The following is a 13857-nucleotide window of genomic DNA, read 5'->3' on the forward strand; positions in this document are numbered from 1 at the left end:
CACCTAAAATGTATACATAACTTACAATATACTTATAAATAGGTAGCATTTATAAGGTTATCGCTGAAAATATTAATGGGCTAATTTATTCAAAACAATTCTTAGCCAGACCTAACCTAACCTTTTCTAGATTAGGTACTGCTGGATTACAGAGTCAAACCATCAATCAATCAATCAGTCAAAAATATATTGTGGTGTGCTCACCATTTCACAATGCAATCCATCCTATTTATGTGTTTGTTAATCTGAGGTACTTGCATATTTATTTAAAGTAAAGGTAAGTTAATCGATAATATTGTAGGCCTACATATGCTTATGAACTTTTATTAGAGGGGGAAAACATTTCTAAATAAATAAGGCTAACCTTCAACATGGGTGTTACACCATTCCCTCATAGCTGGATGATCAGCTTTTTCCAAAGGAATGTTAACTTACAGCATCATATTAACAAAATCAGAAAAAAAATTCTTGTTTTCTGCACTTTAAAGCTTGTTTGCTTTATTCACGCTGTTGCCTATCGAGATTTGTTTAGACACGGTAGAATGCTTGACAAAATAATTGTCTTTTTTGTTTTGTTTTGTGTGTGTCATTTGCCACATGCTTTTTGCACTTGTCTTTGCGTGTACAATCAACCCGCACGTTGCAGAACTTGCACATCATAATTTTGTCCCGCTGATCAAAAATATAAAATCATCCGATTTTATCTCTCTTTCGCGATCAAACATTGTCGAAGTTTTCGGCATCTTAGCCACAAATTCAATTGTATCACAAAACTTACAAAATGTGGACGGTAGTTGTAAACACTCATAAATATGTGCACGCAAAAATTACTGCCATCTTAGCTCGATGCGATTAAATTAGGTTAGAAAAATCGACACCAGTGCGCCTTGCGGCAGAAACGACCATTATTCAAAACACGAAAACTGTGGAGTCAATTTGTTATGTTGGTAGTGTGCACATATCGATTGTTGACAATTTTTACATTTTGTTTTCATTTGCGATGGCAATATTTACTGTTTGTAAACAGAGTAATAAAAATACGTGAATTTCACTAACGTGTCAAAATGAAGATAATATCACGGCACTAGTCTTTCAGTCTATGTTTATTTCATGCCTATGTTTATGATGGCGTAAATAAATAGAACTTACGACATAAGGACATTATTTTGTGCGAAAAAGCGTGAATTTCACGCGAAAAAGCGTGAATTTCGCGACTATGTCAAAATCAAAGGAAAGTCGCAAAATTCGTTTAAAGTATCAAATTTTCGCGTTATTTCGTGAATTTCGCGCTTCACCATTTTTCGGGGTCTCTAGGCATCGCTCTATGCTATGCTGTGTGCTTTAACGTTATGGTCTAGATGGTAATTTTTTATCGTATTGCCGGCAGATGGTCAGTACATGCTGTTTCCAAACCAATACCACAAAATAAATTATCACTGCTCATAAATGTAATGTTTGTTCATCAGGATGATGCCGAAAATGTTCTGAATTCAACTTCCATCTTGTAAAGTAAAAGCTCAGTGGACGCTTGGTGTTGAACAAGCAACTAAGCTATTAGAAACTTTCTAGTCACTGAGCCTTTATCAGCTGTCGTTGCGTGTGGATTGAGGTTGCACGGAGGAACGTGTGCAGGAAGCGACACGAACGCAGGGAGGGAGAGCCTCGCTCGGTTGGTGGAGCTGTGTCTCGGCCAGCGAATCAACAAGATGGACCAGTTCTCGAACTGGGAGAAGCGCCCACTTCGCCAGAGTCAGATCCTGTACGCAGGTACGTTGTCATCTCAGTCTGTGTGCAAGCTCTAATACACTACTCGCGTATGGGTAGCATTTTTAGGTCAAAAAAATTGCAGTGTGATTCTTACGTTGATTTTTCGCATAGGTAAGAAAAAAAAATTTACTGTTGAATTATGTTGTTGAGTATGTGCGTAAATAACTATCTTGTGTTCATTTTCAATAAATATAACATCTCAGGTAATTAAAAATTGTTCAGTTAAAATTTCTCAGCAGTGCGTCAGAAGTACCATGAATGGCGCCGACCCAACATTATTGTTTATTTTTGTGTGAGATTTCCTAGCTTTCAAAGGCAACATTTCCATGAGAAACTGGAGCCATTATTGGTGCTTTGAAGTGCGACCTTTAAGACTTTTACGGTGCTCCAGCCTCTACAGCCCCACACAAATTTCTCACGGACTGTGAAGTGTGAGCTAGGTTTTATGATAGAAAACAGCAAGAAAGGGTAGCTTGATGCAGTTTTATCTATTCGGGAAGAGGACAGGGGAAAAAAGGAAAGGATACACAGTTATAAAAAATATTATTCTTCTCCTTTGTCGTTCTGTGAATAGGATGGTCATAAATAAGAGGGACAGTAGAGAAAAGTGGGCGCAAGAATCCCACCTCCTACAGTAAGCAGACAAAAAAGAGGGCGGAGTGTGTTAATACCAGTGCCGTATTTCTTACACCCTAATAAGTTGGGACTTGGACTTGTATCTATGGAATTTTACTAAAGACAGATGACCCATATTTGAGGGCAACCCTTATAATGAAAATGTTGGATTTTTATTTCCCAAATTTTAGTTTGATCCTCTGCTAGTAAATATGTTATTGGTCTGATAGTATTTTGTGTAAACAATCTAATGTTCTCACCGAACTTCGAACTTTGCTAACACCTACATGAGTAGTACAGACTGCAGTATAACTCTGTTGACATTTCCTTGACAAGAAAAAGGGGGGGGGGGGGGGGGAAGTATCACATTTTACTATAAAATTTAGTTTGAGGATGAGGTGTGCGACTCAGATTTTGGCTTACTCCAATCTTGCACTAATTTTTTTTTATTGAAAACCCATGTCCCATTGCCTGGTGTCCATTTAGTTCATAATAATATCTGGAACGGAAACCCTGCACATAACTTTTGTGCTTTCCTATTGTGATTTTATAGTGTGGCAACAATGCATCCTGAAAGTAAACACCCAAAAAAATATTCCAAAGTGGCAGGATTGTAATATTGTGAAGAAAATGACTATGTAGGTACATACATAGTTTGTTTACAATCAATGATTTTACCTTTTTAAATGTTTATTTTGTTATAGTGTAAGCAGGAAATGTTAAAACATAAAATGTTATAACACCAGAAACTATCCTTCTTTTGAAAAAAATTTGGTAGCGTAAAATAAAAGTGTTGCCAGCAGGAAAATGTTATTATCAGGAACCTTATAAACATGTTTGAACAAAATGCTTTGCACCACATGTCAAAGCATTTATACTTGTTTATAACAGAGAAAATATAATTGTTCCGTACAAAATATTGTGTCTGTGTAATTTTTTTTTATGTGGATGCATTTAAGCTTCAGTGAAAAGTACACCGTTCTCATTTGCGTAGATGCAGAATATCAAGGATACTTTAATATAAATGTTGAAAAATTTTCCAAGATTCAGTTAACGTATTTAATGTCATTGCCAGACATCCAATAGAATCTTTTGACAATAATGAATACTTAAATTCATTTGTTTGTATAAGTGTATTAATAGCTATTCAAAAACTGTTAACAAACCAAGAATCTCTCCTTTAGTAACAATGTTATTACGTTCCCACCTCACTGTCTAAAACTATTAGACGTCTTCAATTGTTAACTCATTAAAATGTTTATTCTACTGTTCATTTTAATTTTTACCATGTCTTGAGTGTTGGATTTGTTTTTTGAAAAAGGAAATTTGTAGCAATTTTCACAATTAATTAGTGACAAAAATTAGCATTTGGGGGAAACTGCATTCTCTCTTAACTGACACAAGTAAGGAGATTTGCTATAGAGCATCCCACTCTTAGATTGCAGTGTGGAAGTAAATGGGCGCATTCTCTCTCTCTCTAACACACGCCGATTGCCGTTAGCACTGTCCTTGTTACTTCGTGCGTTGTTGCCAAATATCAAACAAAATTAAAATTTTAATTTTTGGACCAAGCTTTTTTCATATTGTATAGCATCGAAATACACATCAGGCAATGCTTATTTTGAATACTTAACAATATTTTAAGTGTCCGAAAAAATTAAAAAACATAACTTATTCGCTGCGAACTGTTTTGAAGTATTCCGATATGTTTCACATCAAAAAAAATAAAACCTACATGTGTATTTCATTCAGATTTTTTTTATTAATAAATTAATGCCTTAGGACGCCACCGAACAAATGTTAAGACAAAAACTGTACAGGTTTCACTTAAATAATTTTTTTAATATATTGAAATGCATTTTCTCACAAACTGACACATTAAATGTTGACCAGCGGAAAAAAATTTTTCTATTAAAGATAGATGGGGGACGAAAGCGTGAAAAATGTTCACAATGAATTGAATTAGTTTTTAAAAGCAGCTCCATCTGAATTGCTTCTACAGTTTCCGTGGAAATAGCTGTTAAAGATGTCTTATCAGTACAAGAGCGCGCGCTGCCGTCGTAAGAGGAAACAGGGTCGTGTGTTTAGATAAGTGGGGTTCTGTCATACAAGCAATTTCAAATACATGGCTTCTTTAGTCAACAAAAATATTTTAATCGATTCTTGAACATAATATGTAAAATGTATAAAATAAATACGAAGGAATTTAATAGCGATCATGGTACAAAGTTTTGGAAAATAATTATGATATTTACAAACAATTTAAACAGATTTGATAAGGTGTCTACTAAGGCAGTTACTTTTTTTTTGTCCGGTGAAATTTTTTTTGAACCCATGCAGTTATGGCTGGTCGTATCAAAAATTTATTTAGAAAACATTTTTCGGCATTAGGTACCTACTCCGAGTTATCATACGTTAAAACGGATGCGATATTATTTATATTATGGGAGTTGTTGCGATTTTTCTGTTTTTCAAAAAATCTTCCCCATTTCGAACCAATTGTTCGGATTTTTCCCATAACTTACTCGACCAAGAATTTCCATTACCGTATTTTATTTATCATACAGCGCGTGCCATAAGCCGTGTACTGCAATCTAAGAGTGGGACGAGCTATAGGAATGCACGTGTCTGATTTATTATTACGAGTGATCATACTCAAAACATGAAAACTACAACACTGTGTACTCATGTGGTCATACGCGTGCATGTTCATCTTCTCGCATAGCGTACTGCTTCTATAAACTTACTATGTATTACGTTGTCCTGCACAGGACCTATAAGCTTAAAGTTCATATGTATCTAAGCAGTAACGAATGAAGTGAGTGTTATGAATAAATAAATACTGTTGTTCAAGCAAGAACCACCAAGGAGGATTAAAACAGTATTTGTTTAATGATTTTGTGCTGGTTGGAGAGAAAAACACTCCATTTCATGGTCGGTATTTGGTGCATTCTCGTGCACAGATGTATGTGCTTGTGTCCAGAATTATAAGATTTTTTTTCTCCTTCACTGGGTGAAGATAGTAGTAAGCAGTATCAGTCTGATACCATTATGTTCGTATTGTTATGAGTGGGAATATACGTAGTTCCAAAAGCTTAGTCCAAGTAATTATTATTATTTTTTAACATGTGGTTATGACAATACAATTTGCAACTCTAATTTATTGGTATTAAAAACAGTGAGATTTTGTCTGAATTCATATTTAAATGTTTGTTTTCCATTTTGTACTCTTTATTACTTGTAAACTAAATGTGTGTTGCATTTCACAGCTTTAGATGCGTACTGCTTGCTAGAAGTTTATGATGTTATGGTCCAGTGTGCTCACGAACAGAATATTCCAATCGAAAAGATCTGCAAGGAGATTTCAGCCAATCTTGTTAGAAAGTCAGTTTCAAAGAAGAACAAGAAGATACGGAAGCAGGTAAATACTAGTTTAGTTTCTGTAGTAGGGCTGTTAAATACTTAATTGTTTTGTATAGCTCAAGTGTTAGTTATTTCACTTAAGAATTTGTCTTTAATAATTGGAGATTAAATATTATAGTTATGTTTTAGCTCGTCCTTCCTTCTGTCCATGCTCGAGATAGTTGTTTGTTATTGTAATTTATGTATGTGTATTTTTACATCAAATTATAATGTTTTTAATTTAATCTAATTTTAGAGTTTTATGTTTGCATTTGTGTTGGTTCCTTTTACTTTGTATCTGTTTGTCTGGGCTCAGACTGTATTTTATTATAACTTCGCAGAGGCCCACAAGTCAATGTTACAGTGGAAGCGCCATATTTTCAACTGAGTTTCTGAAGTGTTGCCACCAGCAGCGCCACTGTAGTCTGGCGAGCGGGAAATTCAAACATGAGTCTTGGCCCAGACGTCCTGCTACCTTGAAGTTGTTCACAGCTCAACAAAACACTTACACACACAGTTCCACACCCTTCTCTAATCTTCACTCAATTAAATTACACTTTGTATGCATCAGTATCGCCCATGGCGAGTTACTGAGCCGATAGAGGCCAGGGTTTTGTGCCCTGTGGTATGCAGACTTCAGCCACTTGCATGACTCCATCCTTGCTGGGATGCACTGTTACAGTCCTGTTACATCTCATTGGGATCATTTGAACTGGGATACAAGCGGCGCGAGTTCAAGACTTCCGCTTGAGCCAAAACAGTAGTTAGCTCCTCGTATGTGAGGATTTGCAGACAGATTGTTTTGAACACAAGTATGTTTACCCTTTTGATCCCTGCCTCCCAGAGTCCGCCAAAGTGAGGGGGCAGGCGGTGGATTAGTGCCAGGTGACACTAAACTCTCTTAGTTCAGTTAATGTCCGGTTTGCTCCAGAAAAATTAGTGCCACGGTGTTTGTATAAGTGGGTACAGTGGCCATGTCATGCAACAGAACGCTGAAAGGCAGCGAGGAAAGCATCTGTAGGCAAGTCTGATTCGAGTTCTATGTGTACTGTCTCAGTTGTGGAACGAACCAAAAAGCAAGTGTACGACAAGACACAGAACTTCCTTACCTTTGCCACGGCGATAGAAACAGTCTCCATGTACCACACCAGTGTGGAGAACGGACTGAGAGAGACTTTCTGCAGGCAGACTTCCCATGCCTGTGGGGCGAACCCTAGAGAATTTCACACAGATTCAGTCAGCTGCGAATCACGTTTCTGGTGCTCATCTGCTACTGCCTACACTAAGTGGAACCTGAGAAGCAGAGTTTTCTTCTGATGGGACAGTCCTAGACGTGACAAAGCTTCTTCGGATATGAAATAAGCTTGACTATCTGAGTCCAGCAAGATTCTAACCTTTTGAAAGTCACTGAATGTGTCTTGAACTTGAACACAGCAGTGGAAAACATAAATGAACTGCAGCTAACATTTTTCGAAAGAAAAAAAAATGATGGGACATTTGCGATGGTGAGGGAACTATATCACTTAACAGTTAATCTTCTAAAGCACTGAACAAACAAAATACTTGTGAAAATTCTATTGTTTATTTTAGTAGTAAAAATTTTAATGCGTAAACTGTTTTGATCCCTGGCTGCTACTGAAGTAATTTCAATTATGCCCTTATGGTTTGCTGTTGATTTCTACTGCCATAGTTTAAACAACATACAAGAGCTACTAAATTATGTTAAGGAAATACACTTTTTTCACAGAATAATATAGTCTTACAGGAATACTTTATATTTTACATAATTTTAAATGATATATTTTTAATATTAAATGATCTCATGTAACCAACATCGTTAGCTAAGTTACATGTATTTTTATTAGGATGCAGTTACATTTTACGAAATTTATTAGAAAAACCATAAAAATAGTGGGAAAAAAACCTAGAATGAATAATGAATTTAGCACTTGACCTATAAATACAATTTTATCCAGTTAATAAGTCAGAATTTCTAACTACCTTGAGGAAGTCAACAGTGTGTTACTGGATGTTGTACATACGCCATTGCTGGGTTATGCTAGTTGTCATTTAAAAATCATCGGAATGGTCAGAAAATATGAACACATAAACACACAGAACACCAGCCAACATTAACATATATCAAATGATACATGCATGATGATGAGAGCAGATACCAGTTCCCCAGTTTCCGAAACGTTGCCACTGTTTTGTCATAGCTGTGTCGCTGTGCTGTCCAGAGCCGTTGTTTTTCAATGTGTACCGCACTGGTTGCAATACTGTGTTCATCTGTGCTGTCTTTTTTTATTTTCGTACTGAATTCCTTCTACAAATATGTATTGTTTTCTAAGCATCAGTTAATGTTAGCTTTTTTTCCCCATGTGTTTAAGTATTCATCTTTTCTATGCATTTCGGAGGTTTTTCTAGTAATGCAGTGTGTCCAACATATTATGCTTATTATAAGTAACTTGACATTCACAGAAGTTTAAAATTCATCTGTGATGTTTAATGTGCTTAGAAAATAAAAAATAAATTTGTGATGCATGTTTGTATGGAACCAGAATCTGCAAGATGTGGTGGGCCCAGCGCCGTTCACGGAGAGTATCTCGCCTCGGTCGCTGCGCGTGGTGTGCGACTCGATGCTGCAAGGCCTGGGTAGGGTCCTGCGTCGCTGCGGAGTCGACACAGTCATCCTCGGCTCCGCGGACTGCCACGACACTTGCGCCAAGGTCGCCATGAGCGAGGGCAGGATGATCATCACAGCGGGCGCTGCCTACCACAAGGTGAGGGTCGCTAGCGTTGTGGATCTAGTCGGCTGGGGAGGAAACACATCGCGCATGGTAAACATTTTCCTGAACTTCGTAGTGCTTTGAAGTAGCTTGGCTTCTGGGTTGTAGCCGTGTCCTTGGCAAATAATTCACACCGACGTTTCGGTCAACATTCCAGTCGCCATCATCACCTACAGTAGGTGAATTATTCGCCAAGGACACGGCTACAACCCAGAAGCCAAGCTACTTCGGACAATGGCAGTGAAAGCCTGCGAACATTATTCGTAGTGCTTTATTTGACAGTGGTGCATGCTGAATTCACCAATAATGTTATTACTGTATGTGTTTTAGAAAAATAAGGGTTTAGGTGTTGTATGCTACACCTGTACCCGAACCGTATTCCAAGTGCACAAAACTGCTCCCAAACCCTGAGGTGGGACACTGCCAGTCCCTTATATTTAAGGAATGGTTTTTGGTGTCCTATCTATGACCTAGCTCACTTCTCTGGTGATTTCATCCAGATGGTGGACGTTCATCTGACTCAATTAACTCGTATGTAGTCACTTTCGTGAACTCGTGTTAACAATAGTAACAGCTTTTATAGGATATGTATTACGATGAGATAAAATATAATTCTGTGGTCCTACAGTTATTACTAAATTATTATTATTTATTATCATACTTAGGCCAAGATCTAGTACAATGAGTATGAGGAGTATTTGCAGTAGACAGTGCAACACTAAACCGATTTTTCACTTGACATTTCCTAATGCCATTTGGAAAATTAGAAAGACAGTTCCATTTTTTGTGCGATTTTTGTCGTAAAAATTGTATGGATGGATGCTAAACATCTGCTAGAATGCATTGGAACCAGTTTCTAGCCTTGCGCAGCGCACAGTTTATTAAAAAAGTTGCTGATTTGTTTCCTTACTGGGATTTGGTTTGGACATGTTCTAGAATATGGCCCGCGAGTTAGTTACGGTTGTGTCCCAACAAGGCAGTGTGTATTCGATACCTTACCCAAACATCTTAGAATACCACCCTTACAATACTTATATTCAGGTTTTTAATGTTTATTTGTAATTTATTTTTCAAGCATGTTCATTTGCCACAATCCTTGCTCTTTTTTTTTGTTTTTGTATTTTATTCCTGAAAGGTTTGTAGCAATGATGCCATTAGTTTGATTTTAAGCTAAATTTGAAAGAATTTGCCTTTTTTCTTTGTAAGTTGGAAAAAGTAATTATGTAATCTGATTACAGTATTTTATCATTACAGCAAATGAGAACAAAAATGATTTGTCTTTATCATTAGTTTTTAGTATATTTGCATTTTTTTTATGTTCTTCTATGATATAAAATTAACACCCTTCTATTTAGTTCTTGATGACAAAATAACTGTTTTAATACCAAATATAGAGCAAATAAAACCGTTTAAAATTCTTTATAACTCAGTTTGTTTTATTTCATAAAACGTTGCTTGGTGCTGTGAAAGTTCAGTCATTTGCCTGAATTTATCCACGGGATACACACTAACATTGTAATCAGGGAATTTTTTTTTTTAACACCAGCTACATGTTAAAATATTGCATGAGAGTATGTGCTACCCAAGAGTGTTCAGTTCCACAGCTTAAACCCAGTAATTTATTACAAGATCAAGTGCTTTTTATGCAAAAATGTGAAATGACGTTCCAGTGTTATTTCTGGCCCTCTACTCTGGAGCTACCTTCCTCTGGAAGGGACTACGAGGGGTTGAGATGCCTGTCGGGGTCCACGAGGTGGCTGGAGTTACCGGAGGCACAGCGGTGGTGCGGGTGACGCGAAGGAGTCTCTTCCAGGGGTGTTAACTCGACGGAAAACCCCGCCAGAGCGTGCGCAAGGTTCCAGTAGGTAAACGACTAGTCGAGGCAATTAACCGGTGCCTGGCCGTTTAATTAACACTGACTGCTGTCCCTGGAGTGCCAACTGATTCTTTGATCGTGTATCTGGCCGGGAGGAAGGGTAAGGGTAAAGAGGGCAACGCTGATTGGCGGTGCATGATGAGTCGGTGGGAAGGGATGGAAGAAGCATTACCCTTCTCGGCGGTTCGAGGTCACGCAGCAGCTCTGAGTTGGGATGGTGACCGGCACTGCGGCCAAGAACACGTGGGGGAGGATGATGAAGGGAATCGGAGTCTGTAGCTTCGTGCACGACACGTGTCAGTTTACCAGTCGGACGGTGTGCTTGCAAGTGGGCGGGGAGCGGTAGATACGGGATGCGCTGCGCTGTTCCAGCTGAAGCAGTACGTGCCTGCCGGCCACTGCTACCAGATCAGGAACATCGAGAGCGTGGTGGACGACCAGCTGGTGGAGGTGCTGCAGTACTTCAACGTCCACGTCTCGGAGGGCGACATATTCAGCAGGTGCCAGGTGAGGGGCCCCTGCACTTGCCTGGACAGCCGACCAGTTTTTAAATAAATAAAAAAAATACTTGAGGGGAACAAATTTTTGCCTGAGGGGAAGGTGCAGGCAAGAGTATATAAAGGCAGGACAACTGGTAAGAACCTCAGTAGGTAACTGCTCCCTGATGATGGTGACTGCAATGTCGACCGAAACGTCGATGAATTATTTGCCAAGGACACGGCTACAGCCCAGAAGCCAAGCTACTACAGACAATGGCCGTGAAAGCCTGCAAACATTATTAACCTTAAATATGACAAAAACTTTATAACAAATTATTAGGGGCATGTATTTTTCGCGAAAAAATCTGACCGCCTTATAGACTGCAAAAAGGTGTACCCGCACCAGCGGTTTCATACTTGTGATTGGCGGCCGTCTGCGAGAGAAGTCGTTGCCATATTTGACCGGGCCACTCAGGACGTGTTTGCTCGCGCACTGAATTACTGTGATTGGTTATGAAACGATCGACATAAATCGGAAAGAAACTACCCAATCACGAAACACAGCTGATGCTACAGTGTTTTTTAACTTTCAACTGGTCTCGGAATCTTTTCGCGAAGTACGCATGCCCCTACAAATGATGATAACTGGATTGCACGTGGTGGTGGTTGTCAGGTGTGCAACGGGGACGAGTTCGTGGAGGCGACGCAGGCGGAGATGCAGGCGCTGCGGTGGCGCCACTCGGGCCTGCGCTACCTGCCGGCGGAGGAGGAGGACTGCTCCAGCGACAGCGACGGGGACCCGGAGCCGGAGCGGCGGCCCGGCCCGGCCCTGAAGCTGGCCGGCGGGCGGCTGGACCCGGACACAGGCGTGACCGCCCGGGGGGCCACCGTGCTGGTGCAGGAGCTGGCCCCGGAGGTGCTCGCCAGGGTCCGGCACTTCAGCGTGTGCAGCGCCTGCGGCAAGGTGTACTGGGTGGGCTGCCACTACGACCGCTGCCTGGCGCACTTCGCGGGCAGCGTCTTCCCGGCGACCCACTCCTAGCGGCAGTGACACCGTTTTAACTATACTAGCTTCAGCCATTTATCAGCAGTATTCCACTCATCCGGACAGTAGTCTGGGTCACTAAAGTACAGATTAAACAGAATTTACCCTAACCTGTGAGTAATGCAAGTTTTTTTTTTTTTTAATTTTTTTCTCCAGTAAGGCAACTTTTCCTGCACTTAATTTTGGTTTTAATACTACAGTAGAACCCGTTTATAGTGAACCCGCCTATAATGAATTCCCGTTTATTGTGAATTTTCGTCTCAGTCCCGGCAAAATGATGTGAGGTTATGTATTAATTTATTGGATATAGCGCACAACTTTTGTCAATGTTGATACGTTTTCCCGCGTACCACGAACAAACTTTGCAGACATAATGCACATTTATCTCTAAATTTTCATATAATTACAAGTTTTTTCACAAAACGTCTATTCTGGATCACATTGAAGTTTTTCTCCGCAATACGCTACTCGATTGCCTACTGTTCATATTATAAACAAGTCGTATTCGAGTGGCCTCGGTATGCTACGTGTAGCCAGAAATGGTGATCAGTTTGGTGAAAATAAAAAATAGTATTCCCTGCATAGTTCAAGAATGGGCGAACGCGTGTACATTTAATATGTTATCAAAATTAAAAATAAATTACCGCCACACATATGTATGTACATTATAGCAGCAAATTCAATATTTTTACGTATCATTTTTATCGTTCACGTTTCGGACATTTTGATCGAGTAAAGTTCATAAGACTACCACTAGATAGAACTCTGTGGACTAAATTTTTCCATAGAAAGTGAGAAAATTTCGTTCCAGCTTTAGCAACTGCGATACTAAATGATACATAGTGATCTTTGATGCGCCAGACTCGTTATTTTTCGTTTATTTACTTTTGACGGTAAAAAGAATTTTGTTTTATTAAGCTGCAAATGTGCTTCAATAAGAAATACGTACATAAAAAGGGTGAGAAACGCGGTAAAAAAACGTAAGGCATTATCTGTGAGAGATAAACTGGACATTATTGAAAAGGTAGACAGACTTAAACCCCACTGTCCCGCACGTGTTAATAGCAAAGGAACTGGGAATTACATCCACATTAAGTACAATATTGAACAAGCTGAACAATCTTCTTTCTCAAGCTGCGAATACGTCACAGAGTACCTATTAAACGCCTGAAAAAAGGAAAATACGCAGATGTTGAAAAACCATTAATAGAAAGTTTGTACATGTATAGTGCATTAAAAATATCTGCATTTGCTCATAAAACTGTTGCTTTGAGTATTTTCATTCATTCTTTTCTTGTCTTAGGCCTATGTGTAGTTAAGATTTTGATATTGAGTATGTATAGCCAATAGAAAAGTTTTCCCAGATATAAAGTTTCCCCTCTATAGTGAACATATAAACTACTCCCTTCAGATTCATTATAACAGGGTTCTACTGTATTTTATAAGAAGACTTAAAGTTTTTAACCTGCAAAAATTAGTAAATACTACTGTTTTTAAAAAATATCCTGTCTGGATTAACGGGGCATATGGACGAGTGGGACCTTGTTCACTGTTATTTTCCATATTTGTTAATAAACTGATCACATACCTGTCCATTATATTGCACTCCTTTATTTTTTACCCTTTGATGGCTATGCTACTTTTATTGGGAGTTATGGTTGAATAATTTTTATTTAAATTTTATATTGACATAGACTTAACACATTGATGAATGTGATGCAAACAAAAACAAACCATTTTTTCAGTTATACTTCTTTAGACATGTTATGGAAAAATAATGAAATTTTAATGATGCGCGCGCACACCATATGAAATTTTCACAGGACAATGAACCTGTATAGTTTATTTTATAAACATTAGGGGACATACCAAATGTATCGGTTT

General features: G+C 38.7%; 1 protein-coding gene across 2 annotated transcripts in view; it reads left to right on the plus strand.

The window, feature by feature from the left end:
* The window catches only part of LOC134538492 (exonuclease mut-7 homolog), a 55070-nt gene extending 41499 nt beyond the window's left edge, over positions 1-13571 (plus strand). For both annotated transcript variants that reach the window (XM_063379860.1, XM_063379861.1), the window contains 5 exons: positions 1633-1767; positions 5652-5803; positions 8346-8567; positions 10822-10956; positions 11602-13571. In XM_063379860.1, the coding sequence (XP_063235930.1) occupies positions 1633-1767; positions 5652-5803; positions 8346-8567; positions 10822-10956; positions 11602-11970 (1013 nt within the window). In that variant the 3' untranslated portion in view covers positions 11971-13571. The remainder of the gene's footprint in view (positions 1-1632; positions 1768-5651; positions 5804-8345; positions 8568-10821; positions 10957-11601) is intronic.
* The last annotated feature ends 286 nt before the right edge of the window (positions 13572-13857 follow it).

Source organism: Bacillus rossius, chromosome 13 (genome assembly GCF_032445375.1).
Source record: "Bacillus rossius redtenbacheri isolate Brsri chromosome 13, Brsri_v3, whole genome shotgun sequence".
NCBI lineage: Eukaryota > Metazoa > Arthropoda > Insecta > Phasmatodea > Bacillidae > Bacillus > Bacillus rossius.